Source organism: Lepisma saccharinum, chromosome 10, assembly GCF_977018435.1.
Source record: "Lepisma saccharinum chromosome 10, izLepSacc3.1, whole genome shotgun sequence".
Classification (NCBI taxonomy): Eukaryota; Metazoa; Arthropoda; class Insecta; order Zygentoma; family Lepismatidae; genus Lepisma; species Lepisma saccharinum.
In genome coordinates this window covers 34970755-34998624 of record NC_139238.1, presented here as the reverse complement: position 1 = coordinate 34998624, position 27870 = coordinate 34970755, and the positions used below count along the sequence as shown (strand labels likewise).

The window sequence follows — 27870 nt, the reverse complement described above, 5'->3', positions numbered from 1 at the left end:
AAGAAGTAATGGGTCGTTATCGCTCGATCGCCGTTCTCTGGTACATCGTGGTGCTGATGGCTGCCGTGGAGATGGTGCGTCTGGCCGCGGTGCAGGGCGTGAACTACAGTGCCACCGTCATCCTGAGGGAACTGTGCTACCAGGAAGTGAACGTGACGTCACTGGAGAATGCGATCAGTGTGGCCATCCAGGAGGCAAGGTTGCCAACCAATATGCAACTGGAGGTCAACATACTACCCAAGTCAGGTAAGTCAGGTTGTTCTTCTTATTAGACTGTAGAGGTCCATTCAGCGAAAAGTGATTCATCTTCCCAAAATGTGTCGCTACAGCGTGCAAATTTTCATAATTTATGAAACGTTTGTGGCAAAATTAATATTTACACGGTCCTAAAAGTATCCTTATACCCATTATTTGTCCTGGTTGAAACTTCTTCAATAAAAATATAGAAATCTGAATTTATGCTTTGAAACAACTTATATATCCATTGAAATTGTAATTTGCAGCGATATTTTTCGTGTAATAATTAGATATTGCACATAAAGAGACGACACGAGACTTAGTTTGTCTCATTGTCGTATGTGCACATAAGTCGAATTTGACTTCATGTTTCATGTTGAATTTGAACTAAGTGATGACGTAATGACTTTACGTAGTAATTACACAAATTATTGAATAAATTCAGTAATAACATAGATTTAAGAGTAATCATACCATTTTGAAGTAGTCCTCAAGTGGTTATAAGTCTTTTGAAGGTTATTAATAGGGCTCGAAAGTTGAAGACCTAAAAAAAGACCAATAAAAGACCTAAAAATATCAAAAAAGGACATAAAAACAGAAAAAAGGACGTATAAATGTAAATGTGATCCAAATTAATTAATAACTTCAGTTTTAACCTCCCCACCGCCTCTCTCTGCGCGGCACCTTGAGATCTTTGCAGGCGTGTGCTGTCTGGTCGTATACACCGTGCTGAAAGCTTTAAAACAAGAGAAAGTTGCCACTTACAGCGCGACCTTCCGGACAAGTTACGTTTCAGGGATCGGTTCATATACATATATTTATTTCTCTCTTTTTAATTTCTTTACTACAGAAAGGATGTTTAAGAGGTGATGAACTGATGATGATTCGAATTGAGAATGGGCAGTAAAAACTTAGTCGAAAGAAGGTGAAGTTGCATAAAAAGCCGTTAAAACCTAAAAAATGGCTAAACAAGGACCAATAAGCCAAAAAACGCCGAAAAAGGCAAAAAAGGACAAACAAAACCCATCTTTTTTTGGCCTACAATGACCCAAAATGAACATATATTATGTTGGGCCTCGTCTTCGGACACTAGGGAAAAAAATGATTTTTCCTCAACTTCCGAGCCCTGGTTATTAATATTGAGAGAGAAGCTCCCCATCAACACACACACAAGGAAGAAGGGCATAGGTATAGGTAAAGCTGATGTGAGCTCAGTGTCGCCAGGGCCCAGTTATCTTGCAATTCATTACGTTTTCCCCGGTACAATACGATCCCCTGCGCCTGTACTACAAAACGAACATCTACGAGCGAATGACCGAGTACGAGAAGGACTACAGATCCAGGATTTGAACCAATAACCACTGTTTTCACAGCACAATGATAAAAATTGAATCAAGTGGACGAAAGTGTGGATTGGATAGTCTCGTTTGTTCGTCCATAAACATCCCAAGAACTGCAATACCTATATAAACTTTGCTGACGAATAATAGTCCATTATAGTGTTATACAGAGCATCTCTAATAGTGACGTGGGTCTCCCCGATGGCACAGTGGTAGCGTCGTCGCCTTTTAATCAAAGGGGTCCCGGGTTCGTGCCACGTTCCGTAGAGGCTGACAGCAGTCCGGCTTAGGCCAGGGTAAAACATGAGATTCTCAGGGCAAGTAAATCTGATTGATAACTTATTTTAAAAGGAGAAAGGAAACAAAGGAATCAACTTGTTTAACCTACTACGGAAAGTACAATGCACCGCATATTCTTAATTTTTATATTACATAAAATTTATATACAGGATTGTATTTAGAGCTGTCTCTTTGTTTCTTGGTCACATATATCCCCATTAAATATATTTCATCTACTGAGAGGCTTCTTCTTATTATTTCTCTTTATGGATACGTGAAAGACTTCCTCTTCTGTTGGCTAATAGACTTCTTCTAGTTGATAGACTATTTTTTTCTATTGGTTAATGAACTTCTTCTTCTATTGTTGATTGGTTAATACTTCTTCTATCAATTGATTAATAGACTTATTCTATCAATTGGTTAATATACTTCTTCTATCAATTGGTTAATAGACTTCTTCTTCTATCAATTGGTTAATAGACTTCATCTTCTATCAATTGGTTAATAACCTTCTTCTATCAATTGGTTAATAGATTTCTTCTTCTATCAATTAGTTAATGGGCTTCTTCTTCTATTCGTCGATAGTCTTCCTCTTCTACTAATCAATATACTTATTCCCCTATTCGTTAGTACTCTTCTTCTTCTACTAATCAATATACTTATTCTTCTAGAAACTTTTTCTTCTATTAATTAATAATGAAATCATATGCCTTTCATGTATTTATTCTTCTAGTAATTATATCTCTTATTTACAAAGGCACCTATATCCAAATTCCTTCATTTATTAGACATTGGATTGATTCCCGCATCTTCTATTCTAGATTTCCCTTCTCTTTGGGCTTTGTTAAAGATACAAAAAATATTCAAATCAATATTTTGCTGCACAATAGCCTAACACAAGCAGAAAAGGGGTAATCGAAGGGCGCCGCCTGTCCCGCGCTCGATCCGGGTCAACAATAGATGCGCCGCAACGGAAGTGCTTGGGGGCCGCCATTGAGTTGGCGCCACACCGGGGAAAACAACAAAAAATGTCTAGTAGAAAAGCTCGTTCCTACTAAGACGGTAGAGATTAAAAAATTGTAATCGCTTTTTAACTTAATTTATCTTTACATATAATCACATATGTCGCACGTGTTGATCATTTCTTTATCTCGCCTTTATTCGTCTCCATTGTTTATCTCAGTTCATAAATTTATGCCATCACAATTAATTTAAGTTCACCAAACACTTTCATTCAATTCGCATGCGCATTGTTACTAAAATCTGCGATCCTAATATTTCATCCGCGTGCTGCCATCTATGATTCCTTATTTCAATCATTGGCCACATGGTTTATTTGTGCGGGTACGTAACATTCGATACCCCGTGGAGGAACATAGGGATTCGGATCCCACTTTAAACTGTAGGTCCAGTCCAGATTAGTCTTACTGTGCATAAAGCGGACTTGAAGCATCAAATGAAATCTATCTAATAGTGACGTGCTGACGGTGTTTGGTAGTAAGAAACAACCTACTTTTGTTTCCTATAAAATTACCAGATGCAATAGGGAGGGGAGATTGGCGTGATTTCAGCATTGCAAGCAAATGCTTACAGGGCGATATTCAAATGCTAATTAATGTGACTAGCTTGTTGTGGGTCTAGTAATTAATAATGCAAACAAATGCCATGCCATAGTAAGATACATGTAGACAACGTACTTGCCGCTCCGGCCAGTTTCGATAGCAGTCATAGCTCTCTGCTAGAGCGGCACGCCTCAGTATGTGACTAACCTGCCATGTAAGCAACTGGAAGAATGACTACGCTAAGTACTTGCAGTACTGTATTCGGTAATGTATTCATCCGAGGGAATGTCATTATCAACCCAAAAATGTCTGTAATTGTGTGATTGAAGATATTTTCATGGTAAAATCGTTTACTGAAAGTAATGGTTGAGTGGTTAAAATACGTTTTCTGTTATTTAGTGTTTTAAATTTCGTGATAAGAGTGTATATTTATACAAGAAATCGGTTGTAGCGAAGGACACCGTGAATCACCAAACTGAAAAATTTACACACATTTTCTTTGTGAAACAATTGATTTTTTTTTTTTGTTCTTTAGCGTCGCAATTCTGACACTTTTGGCTTATCGGGACGATGAGGATGGATGATAATATGATGAAATTGATGAAGAAACACCCATGCTAAGGCCGGAATTCGAACCCGACACCCTTGTCATTGTAGCGCGCTGTGCTAAGCACTCTCCCACAGAGGTTGAAAATCGAAGTCAGCCGATTGTGAAATGAGTTCATGATACGCGATTGCAGTCTATTACTCTATCTTCAAGGCAATATGGATAATGATCTATAGTATTGTAGGCTTTTGTCAAATTCCTTATTTTCGAACTGGTTACGACGATCGAATCCCGGCCTGGGCATGGGTGTTCTCTGTGAGTGTCCATCAATTTCATCATGTCATGACACATCCTCATCGAAGCGATTATCAAAAAGTGGCAGAAAAGCGAAGTAAAATAAACCAAATCAATCAATATAACTGATACGGCAGTTGAAGTTGTTGAGCAACACTGGTCAATGATTGCTTACAGTTTGGAGAACGTCCCGCTACTGGTCAGCTATATTTAAGTATAGTAATATTTAGCACTCAAACTATAATTGGCACCCTCCTTTGCAGCCGTTTTAATCTCTTTCGAAATTCCCCGACACGCCACTATATATAGACTTGGTGATTACTGAACATCCCTTCCCCCACTTGGTTAATCTGCGGTTTGCCGCTGCCCGCATGGGCTGTTTTACCGTATACGCAGTGCATGCTAATTACGAGAGTGTCAGGTAAGGCTCAAATCTAGTGTCACCTACCGGGTGCTTTGCTAATTAAATCAGGCAAAGTCACTAGTTTCACGGACGGAACGGCTGACCATCAAATCGATTGTGATCCTTCCCTCGATCGTGAAACAGCCAAAGTCCCATAAGAGGCCAAGCCGTACTGTGAACCTTATGAACTGGCGGCCGGAAAGCGAGGAATAAAGTTCACTTCGGTCGTGTTCGTTTGACATCGTGTATTTTCGTGTCTCAAGGTGCCGAACGCTGATCGCGTATCCAAACAAGGTAGACTCAGAGTGAATCTATGTATCTTGCCAAACCTATTGTAAGTGCATAGTTTCTTTCTCCGGCGGTTGTAGACGTGAATCCTGTTGCGACTGGACCCTTATGAGTACGGTTGAAAATAGGAGTCGAAGAACCTTCACGGCAACAAGCAAGTACAGGATTACGCTTGGCAACGTTGTTACAGGACAGCCGAGGTTCATCCCCATAACGCCCGATCTGTTGTAGGTTCGATATTCACCAGCAGCAAAAATAAATTGTTCATCTGAAGACGAGAGAAGACGTGCTCGTTTGCAAAGTAGTTTAACATGCAGAGTGCGAATTAATGAGGCGGATGCCGGGGATTTTCCCCCCACTAAGATGTTCATCCCCGGTCATCGTTTGTTTATTTATATTGTCGTCGGGTGCAGAGCATCCAGACTAGCGCCTTTGCTCTGTCCATTGTTAAGAAAAACTACAAATACCTGCCTCCATGTAAAGTAAAGTTGATTTCGTCAGCATCATTCGGTGGAGATAAATCACATTTCTCGCCGCATGCTGAACTGGCAATATATAGAGTAAGATGGGGCAAGACTGCGCAGTTTTTGTTCATTGTGCTCTATTGGATGTTATGAATCTATAGCAACATACGAAAAATGTAACACATCATGCACTATCCTTTGCCAACATACAGTAAATTTCCGAAAGCTCAGTACACAATATTTCAGCAGAAAACAAACGAAAAGCATGACCATGCAAACGCGCAGTCTTACCCGCAGCGCGTAAGACTGCGATCCCATTCGGGTAAGAATGCGCATCGTACCAACACTATCTAAAGAGAGCCACTTTGGTATGAAGGTTCTATAAAAAGAAACACAAATCATTAAAGAAAGTTCCTTTTTGATTTGAGAAGCATTTGTCGTGCCATCCAAACATCTGGCAAAGTAAATGAAGTCCTCGGCTGGGGATCGCTAACACAAATCACAAACGACGGTTGCTGTTTCATACGAGGTGCAGTTTTTGTGCCACCATTCGTCACACTGAATCCAATCGCTGTACTTCTCATCACAATCAGGGCAACTGTAATATTTCCTTTGACGTTGCCAGCTTGATACGTCTTCTTCATCATCATACCAATAGCAGTTCTGCTTTCATTCTATCCCGTGGAAAGATGAATGCAGGAGGAATGAAACTTCCTGACGCGCTCATACGACATACAGCAGTGAAGTGATGGTTTGTCCACGTTCTCCACTAAGAACTTTCTTAACCGATCCTTTCCCCTTCACGCTTATCACCTTTGGAGGTTTCGAAGGAACTGTGCTGACACCAGATTCATCCATATTAAATACACGGCATGGTTATCTATCCAATAATTACTGCAGATTTATAAAATATCTGATCACCTGGAATTTATTATGCAGTCTTGCCCCGTCCTGCAAACGGGAACAAAGCACGTGATGGTGTCGAGCCATTGCGCAATGCAATGAAAATGAATACACAGATGAACTCGGCATTAAGACACCTGCCTATATGAATCAACATTGTAATATTCTTCTCTACATTTACAGTGAAGAAATTCTAAGAAAACTTAGTATCAAAATAAATAGCAAACACCTTAAAATTCTTCTTGCTTTCCTCTATCAGCAGAACGATTTAGCAACATGTATTCACTAACATCCACGGCTAGCTTCCATCTTGGGCGAAGTGACGGTGGAGCAGTGGTGCAAACCGTGTATGATTTTCACCTGAAAAAAAACTGTTCCCAGTCTTACCCTTCTCTAATCTATTTGGTCACGTTTTCACAGTGTTACTATTATAATAGCTCTTCTAGTGTATAAGTTTGGGTTTCCTTAGAGTGTGAAAAAACTGTTTCTAAATGGCGTGTGTTATCATAAGATTTAATGTCCTAGGTTAGAACCACTGTTATAAGGTTCTTAAAACTCTAAGGTAAAAGCTTAGTGGAAATAGTTTCGTTTACTAGCTGTAACATTGGCGTACGCAGAATTTCTTCCCGGGGGGACTAGAATTGTAAAAGTGGAATTACATAGCTGCATTTTAGGGAAGGGGACAGATAAGGACATATTTCATAATTACCATTTTTTAACCTTCATTTTAAAAGTTGCTCAACGACAAAAATGGTAATCGCGTGTCATTTTAAGGGGCGTTTACAACACCATTTTTGTTTTCCCGAGTTTTTTAATTGCTTTCATTTGAAAATTTTGATTTTCTCAAAATTTCGGGAGGGGCTGAAGTCTCATCATCCCTCCTCCGTACGCCAGTAGCTTGTGACATACACAAATTTGAATACCCAAAAGAACCTACCCCTCGAAATGAAATCACAAATACGCCACTGAGTGGACATCTCCCACAAAGCAAGAAAAACTTAATTCGCACACTACAATAGGTAGTAATACACACATCTCCAAATGAATCAACTGATACAGTTAAACGTTTATTTTTGGTTTCTTTCTCGCTCTTAAAGAGCATCTAATTGTTGAAGTGAAGCTCATTGTTTTAAAAAGCCATATTTTTTTAACTTTCGAAGGCACGTGTGTTACGATGGCAGACATGCAAATAATAAACTTTAAATGCAAAAGTCAAAATCATCAAAGTCTAATAGAAAGAAAGAGAAACTTGGAGACATTTGTAAAATTGTACGTTAATTCTAACGCGTTCGGGAAAAAGCACATAAGTCACAAACTGCGATTTTTCTTGCTTTCATTTAAGCCACCCTGAATCAATTGAAGAAAATATTATAAGTATATTGGGCATGTGTAAGGATTATAAACAATGATGATGCAACATGTATATCATGCCTGTATTGTTTCCTATTACAGTTATATGCATAAGAAACTGCCTGCTGCAAAATTTCATTTTTCATTTGAGCTTTTTCCATAACACAATGATAAGGAATATCCGTTAAACGTAAAATAAATTCAAAAGTATTTAAGTAATGAATCATTCTGTTAATAATAATCCGTGTGGCTCGACAGCCCTTGAAGGGCCTAGGTCTATCTTCAGACTGCCAGTCTCCCTCCCACAATCCTACCTAGGTGTGGAGATTTTCAACCGGTAATAGGGTGCCGTGCGGTCAGCACGTCGAACCCACAGCCGTTGGAGATATCCGTGACCGAGTTACGCTACTCACTCGTAGCTTCCAAATTTCCTCACGATGGTGGGTTGCCACCGGTCCTATACACAGGCCGAAAACCCAGAGACTGAACCCTGACGGACTCCAACCCATGCCGTCCCGCAGTCGGAGTCCAAAGCACAGCGCCTTAGGCCGAACGGCCACGGAGGAGGACTAAACATTATGTTGCGACAATCAGTTTTTTATAGCATAGTATGTTTATGTACTTCTCAATATCTGAGATTTTTACGTTCTACATTGGCGCTGGTTAAAAAAATTATACTGTATTTGGCAGAAAGAATTTCTAAAAACACAATTTGAATTTTGTACTTGGAGATGTTTTCGTGCCCGTAACAAAACACTATCGCGCTAAGAGAACTCGTTACCGTTTAGAAAGCTCCCCCTCTTCCAACGGATCTATTTTTCAATTAAGTAGGATTACCCGCAGCTCACGATGAGGCAGGAATTATCTTCTTCCCTGAAGGAACAAAAGAAGTTCCATTTCCTTCCTCATCGGTTGTGAAAATTAAGTTCCTGCGAGTTCAAAGACGAGCTATCAGAATTGCTTGCAGAGAGGGAGGGGGATAATCTTTCACCCCCGTCCAAAGCAGACATGTGAAAGGAGGGGAGGGGGAGAAGATGCGGTTTGTAAAAACGTGTCCTGAGTAATAATTGAGGCGCGGAAGAAATTTTGAGTGATCTGTTCTAAAGTCTCGGGGAATCTGTGGAACAAAACTGTGCGTAACGGTAGAGAATGATGGGTGGAACAAAGCAGTGCGCGGTGTTGCATATGGCTGGTAGCTGCAGCCGCGCTTCCCCCTCCACGCAATCCCGTTCCCTCTCGCGCCACTACTTGTGCAGAGACTTGTTTTCGTTCGCTTGCTCAACCCAGTATACACCTCTGTAGGAACTTGTGTTGTGTTGTCCATGTGTGTGTGTGATTGTTTCGTCATCCATGTCATGTTACCAATCATCCCCATATTCGCGACCGGTAAAAGTGGCAGAAATGCGACGTGAAATGACGCAACAAAAATTTTATCAACATTTGAATTTGTAATGATCTATTTAATGAAAGAATACGTCCATTTTGTTTCATTGTAATAACTAAAGGTGATTAAATCTCTCTCTCACTCAGTCACACACACACACAGACGACAAATCACTTACTTAGTGGCGGGAACTGTACCAGAATGAAACTTCTCGCCCTGGTGCCAGGAGGTTGGCAACACTGGTACACTCTCATGAATTTCCATATTTGCTCTAAGAAACTAAGATACATTTTTCTTCAGCGTTGGGTAATATAATGGTTACCAGGTGAAGTAAAGGAACTCGTCTGGTCTTTCAAATTATTGAAAGCCCCTCATCACCATTCAATTTTTGTAACTATGGCATCAAAGCCAGACATTTAAGATTGGAAAATAAACTGCGACCAGTGTCACCACACCACGTAATCAGCGTACGGGGTTTGGATCCGAGCGAGAGGGTAGGAGTGAGACAGTGAGGCTTTTTATAGTTTTGATGAGGGTTAAATTTGGTCGAGGAGAGTTGTTTTCCAAAATAAGCCGTCAAATCGGAATATCCATTAAAACGGTGATTCACAAAATCAATGACATAACTTCTTGGGGATGCTGGAGGCGCTGAGAAGATCAGAGAAATTGATACGTAGAGGGAGAAAGGCCTATAAGTAGGGATATTGAATTTTCGCGGTGCGCGAAATCGCGAAATGTGAAAAAAAGATGCAATTTTGAACATTCTGCACGTAACTACACCCCCAATGATGAAATATGCATGATTTTTATTCGCGAAGTAATGCGAAATGTGTGCTTTTCCACGAAATGAACGCCTTTTCGCGAAATAACCGTGAAATATTATCAAATTAAGTAGAAAACACGCAAAAAACCCACTTTCTTTGCCCCTGCACTATGGCCTCTAAATACTAAGCCTTGTCTAGCAAGAAAAGTAAACCATCCTTGCCCCACCCAATCGCCGCTACTGGCAATTACAGTTGAAATCTAAGTACTTGTGTATGTGTACAGTATATAAAAATGAAGTATTTTATCAATTTATAGCTGTTTTGTATGTTGTTTCCTCTCATGATGAAAAAGTGTGTGCCAATTTTTTTTCCACCGCTGGTATATACCACTGATCTAACATTTTATTTACCACTCTCCTCAGTTTTTATTTACTATAAATTTGTCTCCCTACCTATAAGGAAAGGCTTGGAGACAAAACTGAGAGAAAGGAAGAGAGCGAGACAAGGGGAGGGAAAACAGATACAGAGAGGAAGAGAGACACGTAAAGGAAGAGAAAAGAGGGAAGATGATAGGAGGGTAGATGGAATGGAGAGGAAGAGAGACATAGAGATAGGAGAATAACAGAGACATAAAAAAGGAATGAGAGACATAAAGAAAGGAGTGAGAGACATAAAGAAAGGAATGAGAGACATAAAGAAAGGTATGAGAGACATAAAGAAAGGAAAGAGAGACATAAAGAAAGGAAAGAGGGACATAAAGAAAGGAAAGAGAGACATAAAGAAAGGAAAGAGAGACATAAAGAAAGGAATGAGAGACATAAAGAAAGGAAAGAGGGACATAAAGAAAGGAAAGACATAAAGAAAGTAAGCAGAGACATAAAGAAAGTAAGCAGAGACATAAAGATAGGAAGCAGAGACATAAAGAAGGGAAGGAGAGACATAAAGAAGGGAAGGAGAGGCATAGAAGAAAGAAAGGAGAGGCATAAATAAAGGAAGGAGAGGCATAAAGAAAGGAAGGAGAGACATAAAAAGGAAAAGAGACATAAAAAAGGAAAGAGACATAAAAAGGAAAGAGAGACCTAAAGTAAGGAATAAGAGACATAAAGAAAGGAAAAAGAGATATAAAAAAGGAAAGAGACATAAAAAGGAAAGAGACCTAAAGTAAGGAATGAGAGACATAAAGAAAGGAAAGAGAGACATAAAGAAAATAAAGAGAGACATAAAGGAAAGAAAGAGAGACATAGAAGAAAGGAAAGAGGGACCTAGAAGAAAGAAAAGAGAGACATAAAAGAAAGGAAGGGAGACATAGGGAAAGGGAAGGAAGAGAGATTGAGGGAATGAAAAGAGAAACATAGAGAAAGGATGGAAGACATAAAGGAAAGGATGAGAGACAGAGGGAAAGGAAAGGAAGAGAGACAGAAGGAAACGAAGAGAGAGATAAAGGAAGTGAAAAGATATATTAGGAAAGGAAAGCAAGAGATACAAAGAGAAAGGAAGAGAGACACGAAGGAAGGGAAGAGAAACACAAAGGAAAAGAAGAGGTACAGAGATGGAATGGAGAGGAAGAGACATATGGAAAGGATGAGGGAGGAAACACAGAGAGGGAGAATAAGGAATAAAGACAGAATGGAGATAAGGATAGGCCAAAAACGCCAAATGGAATAATAAGAGAAAGAGAAAGGTCAGATAATGGAAGGGACGAAGAGAAGGAGAGAAATAGATGAAGAGTGAAAAGTTGCCAAAAATAGATAAAGATAGGGAAGAAATGATCGGTAAACTTTAAGAAGCATAAGTCATAATTTGTCAAACATCGAGGCGTACCTTAAAGAAATACAAAAATGATCATGTAGGTTTTTGTTTCATCGTAAGTTCCGAACCACTGAAATGCACGTTTACTGGGGATCGATCCCAGGACTCTTAAAGAGATGCGGCCGGGCGTCTACAACTCTCGCGCAGCGTGGGCGTACGGAAGAAGAGTGACGAGATTGCTTAAGCACCAGAAACTGTATTGAACCGCTCGGAAAAGCTAATGGAAGACGAATCTGATGCGGAAGTATCCTCGTGTAGGAGTGACAGCCCGACCAGAAGGTGTCGCCTTACTAGTTACACCGCTCACGCGTCTCTCTTATTGGTAGCAAAGTGGAAAGTGATGTTACAATTCTCCCCCTCCACTTTCTGTCCGTGTTCCCTCCGGCGGACGGAGGCGGGAGAGGAGAACACGCTTTAATGATGTCATTTATAATGATTACAAGCTTGCTACTTGGCGCCCGGTCTCTCTCAGATGAACGCTTTTATCCTGGCACTAATGCAAGACGGAATGCACCGTGGTAGTGATTTATTGCAGTAACCTCGTACAAGGAGTGATCTTGGAAATAGTCAAGACAGGACCGAGAACGAGACGAGACCGACACGTAGTACAGTTATGGAAAGAAATACTTCCCCCATAGCCTTAATACCAGTAGTCTTAGGAGGGAAGAATTTCTTTCAGCGACTGTACACACTGTCCCAAGAATTTCTGGAGCGAGCGAACGAAAGTAAGTCTCTGCGCAAGTAGTGACGCCAGGGGACTAGACCAATCAACTGGATGGGATGTTGGGATGTGAGTGCATGGAGAGGAAAACGCGGCATCAGCTACAAGCGTTTTGCAGCAGCGTGCACTGCTTTGCTCTGCCCACTCACTTTCTCCCCTTCTCTACAGCTACGTGTGGCCTTGCCCCACAGATTGCAGAGACAGAGTGTAGTGTCAGAGATTTTAGTATAATATATTCATTCGACGACACTTTCAGGCCTCCCAGATGGCGTAGTAGTGGTAACGTCGAGGCCGTGTAATCAGGGAGTCCTGGGTTCGATAACCAGTAGAGGCACATAGTGGTTCGGATCCAACTTTGAACTGTAGGTGAGGTAAAGGTAAAGTTCCCCGTGCCATGGAGGTACAGTCTTAGAAAAAAATACCTGGGCCACGGAACGTAGAATTTCGTAACGTCTTAAAGCCTGTTGTTTATGCAACCCAAATAACAAAATATTCGCTCAAGTTTGCCTGGTGATTCTGAGTTCTCGGGAAGGATTGAGCTTTGATAGCATGAGTCACATGACTCGTGCCCCAGCCACAACAAACAGCTGGGTGCTACGATGCCTCCAGAAGAAAATTTCAGGAACTGTTTTCATGACAAGAGCTACTCGTAAGGAAATACTATTCTTTCAAGTGATATTAGAGTCATTGTCAAGAAGGTTCGCTGAAATGATGGTTCTCATCACAGACCACATGCCACACGTTAATTGTTTAAGTCCAGTTCATGCACTGGACCTACAGATTAAAATGGGATCCGAACCAAATGCCTCTCTATTTGGTATTGAATTCGGAAGCCCTTCATTACATGGCGAAGACGTTACCACTACGACATCAGAGAGGCAATGGAACCCCTTGAGAAAGAGATAAGCGAAAATTGCTACGTGACAAACCATATTTGACCGTAAATTTTAAAAATAAGACAATATTTTGTACTGACAGTTTCGAACCGTGGGAGAGGCATATATTTTTTTGAACCATCGTCCATTTCACGAGTTTATAATTCTTCCTCACCGACACGAGTAACGCGAGTGGTAGAAGAAAAGCGAAGTAAAATAGCTGAAACAGAAATAAAAGGAAAAAGCGAAATAAATTTTATTCATAATATTCTGCAGTCACTTGAGTTGTATTCACGGGATGCTATCTTTAAAGAAAGCCGTGGTCTCTTCCTTGTCTTTTTCGCTTTCTTTGTGCTCTTGCTTCCCCCGTCACGATTGGTCTAAAACTAATTAATGCGACGTTAATTAAACAATCCAAACAACGAAACAATGCACAATCAACTGCACAAAACAACATTCCAAATGTTTTCGAATCGGAAAACAATTGAGATGCTGTAAAATGACTTAAGATGCAGTAATAAAGTGGGAATTCGGTACCGTATAGAATTAAATCGGTAGAGATGTTCGATTTGATTGGATGTTTGTTATTTAGATTTGCTATTCTTTCACTTTTGGCAAATAGCGACGATGAAGATGAGTGATGCTATGATGAAATTGATGAAGGGACACTTACCAAGGACACCCACGCCCAAGTCGAGATTCTAACCATAGACCCATGGTATCGTAGCGCGCTGTGCTAACCACTCCTCCACGGAGTGGACTTTATACCATATTTTGTGTGCTCAATTGGGATCAATCAATGGAATGAATAGGCATATTATATGATTAATAAATTCATATCATAATACCACGTCATATTATTCGGCACGAAGTAACATCAGAGACATTCAATCTTGCATTTTTGCCTTTCAACTAATTCTTTGAATTCAGGTTAATCACAACAATAAGATAAATTATGAAGCAAATATTAGTGAATGTGGGATATTATTACGAATTACCTGACAGAAACAACATTAAGCAAGCTGGGTGGTCAAGCTCATTAAGTGATTGACATTCGATATCGTCGCCAAAGTTCCCGGGTTTGAGTACCGTCCTTGTCGGGGGTGTTTGACTATTTCGTCATCAATTTCATGTAATGGTCACTCGTCCTTATCGTCGCGATCATCGAACAGGGAATAAAAAATATAAAAATAAATACGATGGTTGTTGAGTTGGTGTTTTTTAAGTCCACTTTATGCGCAGTAAGGCAAATCGGGACTGGACCTACAGTTTCAAGTGGGATCCGAACCACTTGTGCCTCCACCAGGTATCGAACCCGGGACCCCTTGATTACAAGGCGACGACGCTACCACTGCGCCATCGGGGAGGCCCTAATAAATACGATGGAAGAGTACTTATTTCATCTCTCACGAGATCTCCTACAAAACCGGAATATATAAAATACATGTATATTCATTCACATACATTTTCGATTTCTATATTTAACTAATCGATACCGAGAACGGGAGAGCAATTTTCAATTCGACAAACCGAGAGACGGAGACACTGTCAAGTCTCGTTTCTTCTTGGCACCTCCGTAATCGAGTTGTTCTGTTTGTCATTGGCTTTGTATTGGCAATTATTGTCATTATTCTTCCCGTGCAGGTAAACCATAACGATGAATTATGATGAAATGAAGCAGATAAAAGGGCAAGAACAAGAAAGTCATGCCTGTTCGGGACTCCAACCCAGAACCTTATGTAACGAGATTTGAAATTCTGGAGAAGGCGTCCGTGTTTCGCTTGGTTTTCTCTTTCCTCTACTTCTTATATTATCATACATGTATAATAAAATGGATCTGATACGATATGTTGCGATTCATAATTGTGCTGGTTAGATGCTACAGATGTGAACTCCAACCTGCAATATATTATTCCCTTTTGTTTCGTATCTGGTTGAACATGAAATTTTCTTACACTGTGACAATTTCTTTCTTAGTTTTGGTTTGGTGCACAGATATGCTAATCTGGACTGGACCTTCAGTTAAAAGTGGGATACTAACCACTATGTGCATCCACCGTGTATCAAACCCGGGATCCACTGATTACAAGGCGACGACGTTATCACTACGCCATCGAGGAGGCCCCATGACAAAATGTTATTCACTCGATCTCTACCATAATTTATTTGAGCATTTACATTTTCTTCTTCTTTTTTCCTTTTGTTAACTACTCTTATACAACTCTTTTTGCGTCTTCGAATTTCTTCTTGTTTCAGGAAAAAATAATACATGCAGGCTGTATAAAAATCCCCCGTTCAAATAGATAAAACGTTCACTCTCGAGAACTAATTTACATGTTTATCACTAACGTAACCATTAGGAAGGAAACTATTGAAATGTTAACTGATATAACTGCAGATGAAACAATACTTACAGCCACTAACGAAATATCTATTCTTGTGTAGCCTCACAGACAACAAGTATATGGTGAGTCATTCACTCTTGCTGACTGCGGACGAAGGTCACTGAAATAAAGGGTGGTGGCAAGCAAGCAGGCTTCTGCTCTACCAAAGACGAGGTCACGTGTTCCAGTTATCAATGGCGTACGAAATAAGGAGGAACACAGCTATCTGACGTATGTTTTGGTCCCGTCATTGCACGTAGAACACTTTATCGTCGTGGCCTTGAAGTTCCCTCAGGGCACTCCTACGTAAAGGCTTCTCAGCTAGAAGGATATCTTCCCCATTGAGTGGAGGAAAAGTGAGTGCGTATAGAGGTCCTTCAACTTTCGTATTCTTTTTCATTTCAGAACCCGTGCTGTATCGTCGACTTAATCCAATCTATCCGATGTGGGTTTTAGGTTCTGTTTCTGTTCGGTAATTTCACGTTGTCTTCCTGCTTATGTTATTCACGACGAAGGTTCTGGATTCGATAATCTGGACAATAACGGGATTCTGTTGGTTGGTTGATTGGTGTCTTAAGTCCACTTTATGTCCTGTTAGGCTAATCGTGAATGGACCTACAGTTTAAAGGGGGATCCGAACCACTATGTTCCTCCACCGAGTATCGAACCCGGGATCCCTTAATTACAAGGCGCCCACGATCCCACTGCACCATCGGGGATTGTGTTCGAAACGAATGAATCAAATTTGAGTGATATGATATGCAACCATTGGAAGACTATTGAAAGAAAAGCTATGGGAACCTGCCAGTTTTTCTACTGCAGACAGGAAACCATAAACATGGAAGAGAAGCTTATATTCTATGAAACCTGACGCTATGTGCTCGAATACTGGCTAAATATAATCCATAGAGGCATAGCAACGTTAAACAACCTCTTATATGATACATATAGGTTTAAAAAGGTCGAAATACAAAGATTGTGTGCGCCTCACTGATGGCGTAGTGGTAAGGCCTTGTAATCAAGGGGTCTGGGGTACGATACCAGGTGATCGCACATAGTGGTTCGGATCCCACTTTAAACTGTATGCACTTCAGATTAGTCTATCTGTGCCGGTGACTCAGTCGGTAACGCGTCTGACTTCCATGCTATAGGCCCCGGGTTCGATTCCCGGCCGGTTCAAGCCCTGGAACGTTTCTAACATTGGAAGCGGTCCCAGCGCCCACCCAGCGTCGAATGACATGAGTACCTGGGGGAAACCCTGGGGGTAAAGGCGGTCAGGGCGTGATGCTGATCACATCACCCCCACTCACGAACGAATCAAGAAAGTGTGGGGCGTTACCCCCACACCCCCTATACGCCTTCATGGCGTAGCGCCAAGCACAGGTGAGAACTTTACCTTTTTTTTTTTTGCATAAAGTGGACTTACAACAAAATTTAAACTTGCGATAAAGATTATAATAAGGTATTAAAGAATTGGGTCTAACACATTTTTTTATTGTTTACCAATGACATTGTTAATTAATATTCTTAATTTCAGTTTCAAGATGAAATCGGCTACGAAATAAAAGGAGTGGGTTCATATTTCTGTTACGAAATTCCACTTTTGTAGTAGACCTGTGCCACACTAACTTGTGACAATGAACAAATCTGAGACACTTTCAAAGTATTAAATTGCTATCTACGTATTTGGGAAAAATCTTTCAATATAATACTTTTTTTGGACGCGTCAAATCATAGTATTTAATTCCTGTTTTAGCAGCTTTAAGAAACCTGATTTTTTTGGGGGGGGGGGTTACAAATGCCCTTTCTGCTCCCGTCAAGTTACGCCTATGACAAACAGGAATTCAAAGTAAAAGACTGTCCCGGCTAAATCGGGAGACACGTCTGATAGATTTACAATTGGGAAAATCATAATTAAGTGTGTAGTTGAAAACAACCTATTTTCATATATTGCATGCAGCTCTACTTTTTCTGCAATGTGGATCAAGAACTGGGGACGTGGAGAAGCACAACACTCCACGTAACCAATAGTCACGTGACCCTCTTTGCTTTGCTGTCATGTTGACCTTCGCGTGGAACACATTTATCGGTGTTAAGACAGTCAAAATCACTCGATCATCGAAGGGTGCAATATGTGTTGCCTACCCTCCTGCATTACTTGCTCCTATTAAAGCCTTATGGGGAAGAACTTTTTTCCATGACTGTACATGTAGGGGATGTGGCGGTAGGACCCCACACATTCTCGATCTCGGCCATTTTGGAGGTGACGTGATCAGCATCAGGTTCTGGCCGCCTTTACTGGCCCCCAGGTACTCACGGATTTGAGGCTGGGTGAGTCCCTGAGCCGCTTTATGCGGAGACAAGGCCGACCTTTGATCACCCACCCCTGGAATCGAACCCGGATATCCCGCGTGGCAGCCAGACGCCCTACCGTCTAGACCACCGCGGCTCTACAGATAAACTGTAGGACCAGTCTCAATTAGCTTATCTGTGCATAATGCGGACTTACAACAGCAACTCAACTACAAAGAAACGGCACTTTCACAATAAATGAAGGAAATCAAAATTTTAAATAAAATATTCGTTGTACATGTTGAACAGATAAATAGGCTTACGTATGTAGGATCAATTGCATGTATAAGAAGACATAAGCGAGAAACAAATGATCAAAATATAAAGAAAGTAGCAAGACTGGCTTGTGACTGCTGTTAGAAGAACAATTCAATTCTCAATTCCCTGTAAAAATGTTATCAAAGTGCTAGTGTCTTTGTTGCTGTGTGGCTTTTACGCACACAGCTGCAAAAAGGGAAATATGTATGTGAAATTGTATTTCTGTGTACGTGCTCTGGCCTAGGTTGCTCGGTAGTCCGGGAAGCCAACTGTTGGGTTTCCTCAACGGCTTCCCTGTTTGAAAGGTAACAATAGGACCGTGCCTCGGTGGTTGGGGGCGGGTCGTTTATCGGAGGTATAAATACCGGTTCCGACTTGTTACGCTCTCTCATCATATCTCAGAATCCCAGGCCAGTGTTGCCACATGAAGGGAAATTTCCCTTTTGCAGGGAAATTCGGACCGAAATTTAAGCCGAAAGGGGAATTTCGAGGAAAAATACCACAATTTCAGGGAAATTTTAAGACATCTGACTGCATTATTACAGTTTATGTTAAGTTCCAGTTTCATATTCACATTTTTATTTTTTCTGATCCTTCTTATTTCTGCTCCCTTGAATATAAGCCTGCATCTATTTATATTTCCCTTAGTTTATTGTACGTCGCTTTTCTGTATCTTCGAATAATTGTAACGATGAGAATTAACGATTTATTGAATTCCTGACTATGATTTTAACTTGTGACATCTGACCAGAAAGCGATGAAGCTGACATGTACGTATATGAAGAATGTGTGTAACATTTTTTTATTCATACGAACATGGACCAACGGAAATTTTACTGCTGCTGCTACTACTACCACCACTGCTAATAATAATAATAATTATTGTTATTTTTATTATATTTGTTTAGACCTGGTGGAAGCACATGGTGGTTCGGATACCACTTTAAACTGTAGGTCCAGTCCCGATTAGCCTTACTTTGTATAAAGTGGACTTAAAACACCAAATCAATCAATCAATCATATTTGTTTAGGTGAAGGGAAAAATAGTCCAGAAAGGGAAATTTTGCCCCTTCGAAAGGGAAATTGTGCCCTCAGATTGTGGCAACACTGCCGTAGTTTAGGGACACCTGCGTGATAAACTGCTGGGGCGAGTTAGCGCTATGGTAAATAGTGCGCTCGTAGAGAAAGGTCCTGAGAAGTGCAATTCTCTGTGTTATGGGGCAAAAGGCAACCGGGAGCATTTGATATTGGATTTGTTATGGAAAGATGTATATACAGAGAAGGGCAGCGGTGTAAATAAAGGTTGTACATAAAGAGAAATACGTGAGCCGTCATTTCTTGTCAACAGAGTGACATTTCTTGTCAACATTGTTAAAGATGTTAACACGTCTGGTGATCTAGTCTTTATTCACAGTATCTTTGAGTGTTTTCCCTCCCAATCAGATCCAATATCTTCACCGAGACAGAACCACATAGAAATAGCATTGCTTGCTGCGGAGGAAAACGGTTGCGCAACCGTGCTACTGACAACTGGTAGGTTTGGATGATCCCTTGAGGTAATGCACACGAGAGAGACAACATTTTCCCACGTTTTTTCAGCTGAAATCGAACTGCTATTTGCGTTCGATTCTATGCAACGTTGAGTACGGCAAACTTTAAATTTCTCGCACCTCGAAGTTTGCACCCCCGGAGGGAAGTTGTTCGTAATTATGGATGGAAAGTAACTTGCAAACGCCCGGGAGAATTTAACAGGAGAGAAAACGACAATTTTGATGCTCAGTTATGGGAATAAATTTCCATCCCATTCGGAACGACGCTACTTTTCAACAACTTGGGACCGTGTTCATATTTTCCGCCTCCAAATCATCCCATTAGATGGACTGAAAATTTTCTTCTGCCTCTGCGGGGGTGAGTACATATAGGTAGGGTACAGAACGTGTAATGGACGGCCATTTGGTTGACTTTGCCCTTTTTCCGTTGACTTTGTATGGCAACTTTTTCGAATGTGTTAAGATTGGAATTTAACTTTTACGTATTACCCAACACTTGTGTTACATCCAGGCGTTATTTCTCCTTCCCTGGAGCTGCGGTGGTTTAGTCGGTAAGGCGTCCGACTGCCACGCGCGAACCAGGTTCGATTCCCGGAGTTCGTCAGATAAGGTCGGAATTTTCAGACCTTGTCCCTGCATAAAGCGGTTCTGGAGTTCACCCAGCTTCGAATAAGTGGGTTACCTGGTAAAGACGGTCAGGGCGTGGTGCTGAGTTCCTCCCCATTAAAAAAAGAAGCGGAAGATGGCGCAGATGGAGAATGTGTGACTCCCTACCTCCACATCCCACTGTATGTGCCTTCATGGTACGTACTTTACCTCGACTTACCTGCCCCCGCCCACCATTTTCTCTGTTCGCGTACGTAACTACTGACATATTGCGTCCTATTGAGAACGACTACATGTTTACTTTTAATAACATACATGCCAATTTATAAATATTATAATGATTCTATTTTATGAAAAACTTAATATGCTGACCAAGGCAGAAATTTATTTTATTATAAAAAATATAAATTAAACGTAACGTTTCAACCTTCTAGCAAGGTCTTCAGACTATGTACCAAGTACAAATGTAACAAGGTACAAGAACAGGACGATATATATATATATATATATATATATATATATATATATATATATATATATATATATATATATATATATATATATATACACACACACACACACACACAAAAATACTCCCCTCCAGAATATTAGAAAGTTGGTTCTGTAACATTCTAGCAGGTGGCTTTTCGTTTCCTTGTCAACTTTACTTTCACCTGAAAGTATATAATAAAATAAATTTCTGCCTTGGTCAGCATATTAAGTTTTTCATATCATGGAAACAAGGCTTAATGGAGTTATAATTCTATTTTATAAATTATTAGGTCACTTTGCCGGCCACGGTGGCGGAGTGGTTAGCACAGCGCGCTACTACGCCAGGGGTCCCGGGTTTGAATCGCGGCATGGGAGTCCCTTCGCTCATCGTAATCTTCGCGATTTTGGCAGTAAAGCAAAGTAAAATAAACCAAATCAATCTATCATAGGTCGCATTATGTTAGGTGTCTAATTAATTCTTATATCTTTGGTAACATTCAGATATATCATTATTATTTTTCTTTTTAATTTTGTGAATCTCTTCAAAACATTTCTTCTTCCAAGTGAAAAGCGCTTGCAAGTGCCCCCAAGTCACCCTTAATACCAATATGGACACAATGCATATGGTATACTTTTGACGTTTTTTAAAATGTCTGCCTTTTTTCTTTCTTCTTTTTTTTCTCTCTATGGATTAATTGCAATAACTACGATTAATAATAATATTATGAAATGATAGTCACAAAAGAACACAGATTCTGATACTCGATCCTCGGACCTTCGTTGTAGATATTGTGAGTCAAACATGCAACACATTTCCCCTCGTTGAACTCGAGCGAAGATGTCGCATCAACCTGTAGTTAAGCACGGAACCAGCTTAATTGTTGAACTACCCATTGGAGAGTTACGGAAGCTATTCGTCTGTTGGCAGCTAATGGACCCATTAGCCATTAACCTCCCTTTCCAGCAACAATAGAATGGCGCCATGTTTCTTGCTTGTTACTGACGGATCGAAGTAGAGCGACCATTATTCCCGAATGTTTTCAGGTGTTCACAATACATATGGTTTAAGAGGTTCTTCCATCCAATCCGAAAACCGCTTCGAGATAACTCTATTACGTCACTAGTGATGGAACGTAACCTCACAATGGGTTCCTTCATAAACCCTCAACGTTGGAGCAAAGCGAGGTAGCAGGTCTCTTGCTACCTACATATTGCATTGCAGCAATTGCTACTTCAGCCAACATAAATTTCCTCTGCTACCTTCGGTCAGAACAGTTTCCTTTTACTTGCAAGATGGCGGACAGGAGCACGTGCAGTATAAATTTAAAATTAAGAGTAAAGTGCTCCCCTGTGCTATGCCTCACGCCATGAAGGCGTATAGGGGGGTGTGGGGTTAGGGCCCCACACTTTCTTGATCACGGCCGAAGGTGGGTGTGATGTGATCAGCACCACGCCCCTGGCCGCCTTTACCCCCCAGAGTTTCCTCCAGGTACCCACTTTATACGACGCTGGGTGGGTGCCGGAGCCGCATGAACAGGTGGGGATCGAACCCGGGTCTCTCGCATGGTAGTCAGACGCCCCTAACGACTGAGCTACCGCGGCTCTTTTTAAATTTATAAATGTACTATTCAAAGAGATGACTTTTTGTTTATAGTCTTGATCATTTACATGATGATAAATACAATAGTTAACATTTTGCGTACAAATATATCTCGGTAGATCTTCCCGTTAAATTATCGTGGTTGCCCCTGCTACCCAAGTTTGAGGCACAGCGTGAAATCAAGGATCGCAAGATGCTTGTCAATTGTTATCAGCTGTAGCTCCTAGCTACCTAAATCTGAATCAAGAAACTGACTCAAAACACATGCTCTAACGTTGAGCGTTCTGGAAGCGCCAAATGTTGTTAGCGTCCCTTTTGAAGTGCCCCCTGAGATTTCCGGGGAAATTCATATAAATTGATGGTGAAATTATAGCGATACTTTATTACAAAGAATATTGTTTTCTGCGATTTACATGCTGTCGGTTACAGCAATTAACTGCCATCCCATCTATATAATGAGAAAACCTTTTTACTAGAGACATTAGAATCTCGTTGACTGCCGTAACTAGGGGTGTGCTGGACGGGAAAAAATGAACCCTGACATTCGGAACTGAAAAAAAAACTCCCATTTCCCGGGGCGGGAAAGTTTCAATATTTCCCGATGCGGTGAAAATCTCGAATTGTACACACTATTTTTCCTCCAAGGCATTGCTCTTGCACTTCTGGAATAAAAACTGTTAATTTCTATAAATTTCAGACACTTATAGTGCAGAAAATATCAAGAATTAACCTCTTTTAAATAAGATCTTTCGGAATTTTTCAGGTGTTCGGGATTACGAGAAGTTCGGGAACTCAGTTCCCGAAGTTGATAATTCACATATATTATATACTACCTGATTACCAGGCGTTGCCCGGGTGTTTAATGAATTCTAACTATAGCGTAATAAGTAACTAATTTTATTTACAGGTATTTAAAAGTATAAGTATAGTATACAAATTATAAAGTAATATCTTTTACAAATGCACTATAATATAAATTTAACAACATTTTTAGTTCCACCTCCAAGAGCAAGAATAAATAAATTGAACGGCATTGGGAGTATCACTATTCATTTTTTCGACCTCGAAAACTGTGGATTCCACATTAATATTGGTCGTTTTCGATTATTTTTACGTCACCCCATTCCCACCCCTACTCCTATGGGTATCAGAGGTGTCTTGGTGTTGAACGGCATTAAGAGTGTCACTACTCATTTTAGCGACCCCGAAAACTATTGATTCCACACTAATATCGGTCACTTTACATGTCACCCCATTTCCACCCCCTAGGACTGCCAGGGGTGTCTTGGAATTAAACGGAATTGGGAGTGTCACTATTCCTCTTAGCGACCCCGAAAACTATTGATTCCTCAGTAATATCCGTCGTTTGCGATTATTTTTACATTTCACTTCCTTCCCACCCCCACCTCCTAAGGGTGCCAGAAGTGTCTTGGAGTTGAATGGCATTGGGAGTGCCACTATTCATCTTAGCGACCCCGAAAACTATGGATTTCACACTAATGTCGGACGTTTTACATGTCACCCCATTCTCACCCCACCTCCAGGAGTGCCAGGGGTGTCTTGGAGTTAAACGGCATCGGGAGTGTCCCTATTCATCTAATCGACCTCGGAAACTATGGATTCCATATTAATATCGGTTGTTTTCGATTATATTTACATTTCACCCCTTCCCACCCCCTCCCCTAGGGGTGCCAGGGGGGTGTCTTGGAGTTGAACGGCATTGGGAGTGTCCCTATTTATTAAATCGACCCCTAAAACTATGGATTCCACATTAATATCAGTCGTTTTCGATTATTTATGCATGTCACCTCTTCCCTCCCCCAACCCTAGGATTCCAGGGGTGTCTTACCTCCACAGTTTTTCTTTCCAGATTGTAAGTCATATGTGTACCAAGTTTGGTCATCGTGAATGTCACCAATTAGCTTAGCGAGTCCAAAAAACTATGGATTTGACACTAATCTTGGTCATTTTTACATTTTAATTTTCATCCCTTCTCAACCCCCCTCCCGATAGGTGACGAACTTGGAGTTGAACGGCATTGGGAGTGTTACTATTCATCTTAGTGACCTCGAAAACTGTGGATTCCACACTAATATCGGTCGTTTTTCATTATTTTTGCATATCACCCCCTCCCACCCCCACCCCCAGGGTGCCAGGGGTGTCTTACCCTCACAGTGTTTCTTTCCGGGTTGCAAGTGATACGTGTTCCAAATTTGGTTGAAATCGCTCCTGTCGTTCGAGAGTTATGCCGGACCAAACACACACACACATACATACATTTTTATATATTAGATTAATAATTCAATATTCACGTCATATTGAATTCTTACTTTTTTAACTCCAGTACCCTTCGGTAAAATAATAATAATAAATAACCCGCGGCTCGACAGCCCTTGAAGGGCCTAGGCTGATCTCCCGACTGCCAGTCTCCCTCCCACAATCCTACCTAGAAGTGTGGAGATTTTCAACCGGTATGGGGTGATGTGGGGTCAGCACGTCGAACCCCCAGTCGTTATAGGAGATTTCCGAGACCGGGTTACGCCACTCACTCGTAGCTCCCAATTTTCCTCACGCTGATTGGTTGCCACCGGCCCTATACACAGGCCGAGAACCCAGAGACTGAACCCAGGCGGACTCGAACCTTTGACGTCCCGCAGTCGGAGTGCAAAGCACAGCGCCTTAGGCCGCAATGCCACGGAGGAGGACAAAGTAATAATGATAATAATAATAATAATAGTAGTAGTAGTTTGTGACTGAAGTGCTCTGCCCCCTCTGAGGAACAATCTTGCAGGCTCCCTTGTTGGTAATACTTGTAACCAGAGGCGTTAGAAGGTAATTGTTGGTACCTTTAATTGTACAAATTATAGCCTACTAAATTTATAATTAATTTATAACTGGTTACTATTTTAATTTTTGTTGTCTTGCATCGTTTTTCTGTTACTTGAATATAATGATGATGGTATTGGTGAATGGACATTCATAAAGAAACGCGTAGTAGTTATTCAGCGACGTGTTTCTACAGTAGCTTTCATTATTGTTAAAACGAGTAAAATTGTATTTTGAAAATGAATGTTGTTTTCATTTGAAGACTAGTTTCTTTTCTCGTTCACCAGCTGAAGCACAAATAATATACCTATTTTTAGCCGATTCTATATCAGATCTCGCAATGTCAAATCAAGAGGAGGAACTAATTTGCGACGAAAGAAAGATCGACAAGAGAACCTATTTATTTCCAAGATCAAAGTCGGTCGGCTGAGTGACTCCCGACAAAGATGGAGTTGGCGAACACTGAATGGAAAGTTTGAAGAAGTCTGCAACAGGCCGTTCCTTTGACTCGGAGCACTTGTCATTGAAGGACCTTGTTACCTGATACTTCGAAGGAACTGCTTCCTCATTATGTTGGAAAACGATGCCGAATGTGGATGTGAAGGTCAGAGTGAGAGGAAAATGAGAGTGAGGAAATGATATGGAAATGGAGAATACATGATATAGATAGAAACTGGATGAAAGATAGAGGAAGAGAAATGGATTGATTTGGTTATTTTACGTCGCTTTTCCGCCACTTTTGGCTAATCGCGACGATGCGTCATGATAGGATGAAATTGATGAAAGGACACACGAAGAACAGCCATGCCGAGAGATCGCTCTGTGATAACCACTCCGCCACAGAGATCGGCAGACAGAGAAAGAAACCTAGAACGTGGAAGTAATATAGAAACATAGAAAGAGAAAACATATAGAGAGCGAATGCATAGAAGGTAAAGATACGGGGAGAGAAGGAAGAGAGGTGAAACTAGATAGCTGGAAAGAGAAACAGGAATAGCGATAGAAAAAAAGAGAAAGTGGTAGAGGATGAGAGAGAAAGATAGCTAGAGAGATTGGGGAGAAAGTTTTAAGTACTCTCCATGCTCAGATAGGCTAATATAGGACTCGACCTACAGTTTAAAATTGAATCCGAACCACGTGCAACATGCCTCCACCGGGATCGAATTTGGAGACCCCTTGATTACAAGGCGACAGCTTAACCACTACTCCCTAGAGAGAGGAAGAGAGAAATTAGGATAGAGAGATGGAGAGAAAAATGGAAGAAAAATCTCGGGTAGGGAATGAGGACAAGAAAGATAAATAGGAGAAGGTAAGGAAAAAGAAGAGAGGGGATAGAAATGTTTCAGAGAAGGATAAGGTTAGAGGGAAATATGGGGCTGACGATGAAATAGGTCCATACATTATTGTGGGGAAGATGGATAACTTCCTGCAAATCAAAAGCACAATGTTGGAACTAAATTTATGTCCTGGCACGCCTGTCAGTGTGCATCAACCTATTAGGCTTAGGCAAGACAAACAAAGCTGTTGCAATAATAGTATTAAAATGCTCCCATTGTCCAGATAATCCACCTAATCAATCACAATTGCATCGCGCTTCCGTAACATATTTGTCATTTACATGATTACAATTTTCTCTGAAATCAGAGCACCGGTGGCAGGGAAGTGAATCATTATCAGAGATAATGAAAGAAACAATGTAAAAAGATGTGCCACTTTATCAAGTAGTAATAATAATAATAATAATAATTATGAGTATGTTGTAATTGTACAATCATGATAATTGTAAATTAATAAAAATACACAAATTTATTCCAATTTTATTATTATATGTTTAGGGAGACTTTTCTACTCGATCCAACAGAGAAGGGGATATCCAACACGACTGTTTTCCTTTTGTATTACATTTTATGCACTTAGTGTACTAATGCATTGTTATTCTACTTTGTTATTTACTTTTACACACCTCGTTCAAGAAAAGCTTTAAAAGTTAGGCGAGAAGTTTAGTCAAAAGTTTGTTGTGTAACCTTTCTCATGAAACTCGAATTTTGGTGTTTTTGGAAAGTGTGGAACTATTTATTCTTTGGATTAAATAGTAGAATATGAAAATATGAGCTAGTTCCTACATTTTGAACTCATTTTTTGTGATCTTTGAGTTTTTGCTTAGGTTGTTCTGTTTGAACGCTAACCAACTGAACTTTATTTGTTATTAACAATAAAAATAACAAGTTTTCTGTTTTCTTTTGTAACTTGAAATGAACGATGCCAACTTCCAGAGAGGGAGGGGCGACGGGCCGGTTCGTTCCCCCCTCCCTTCCTTCCCAACGCCCATATATACAGCTAGGATAAGAAATTCAGTGTTTTGTTGAACTCGACGAACAAAAAACGAGTCCTGAAGGCGGAAATAAGAACATTGCTTGTTCTATGTCTTCTGTGTACTGTGAAAGTTTATCACTGTTGATGCACATATTCCTGACCTGACATCAAACGCGCACACCGTTATACACATTGACTTTCTCATTAGGGATCCTGGGGATCCTACGCCTCCTTGTAGCACTGTCCCTAGACAGACATCAGGAAAACGG

The 27870-nt window shown here is 40.6% G+C and overlaps 1 protein-coding gene across 1 annotated transcript in view; it reads left to right on the top strand.

Moving 5' to 3' along the window:
• The first annotated feature begins 195 nt into the window (after window positions 1–195).
• The window catches only part of LOC145994061 (retinal guanylyl cyclase 2), a 317639-nt gene continuing 289964 nt past the window's right edge, over window positions 196–27870 (top strand). The window contains exon 1 of the mRNA XM_083130147.1: window positions 196–246. Coding sequence (XP_082986273.1) covers window positions 213–246 — 34 coding nt within the window. The 5' untranslated portion in view covers window positions 196–212. The remainder of the gene's footprint in view (window positions 247–27870) is intronic.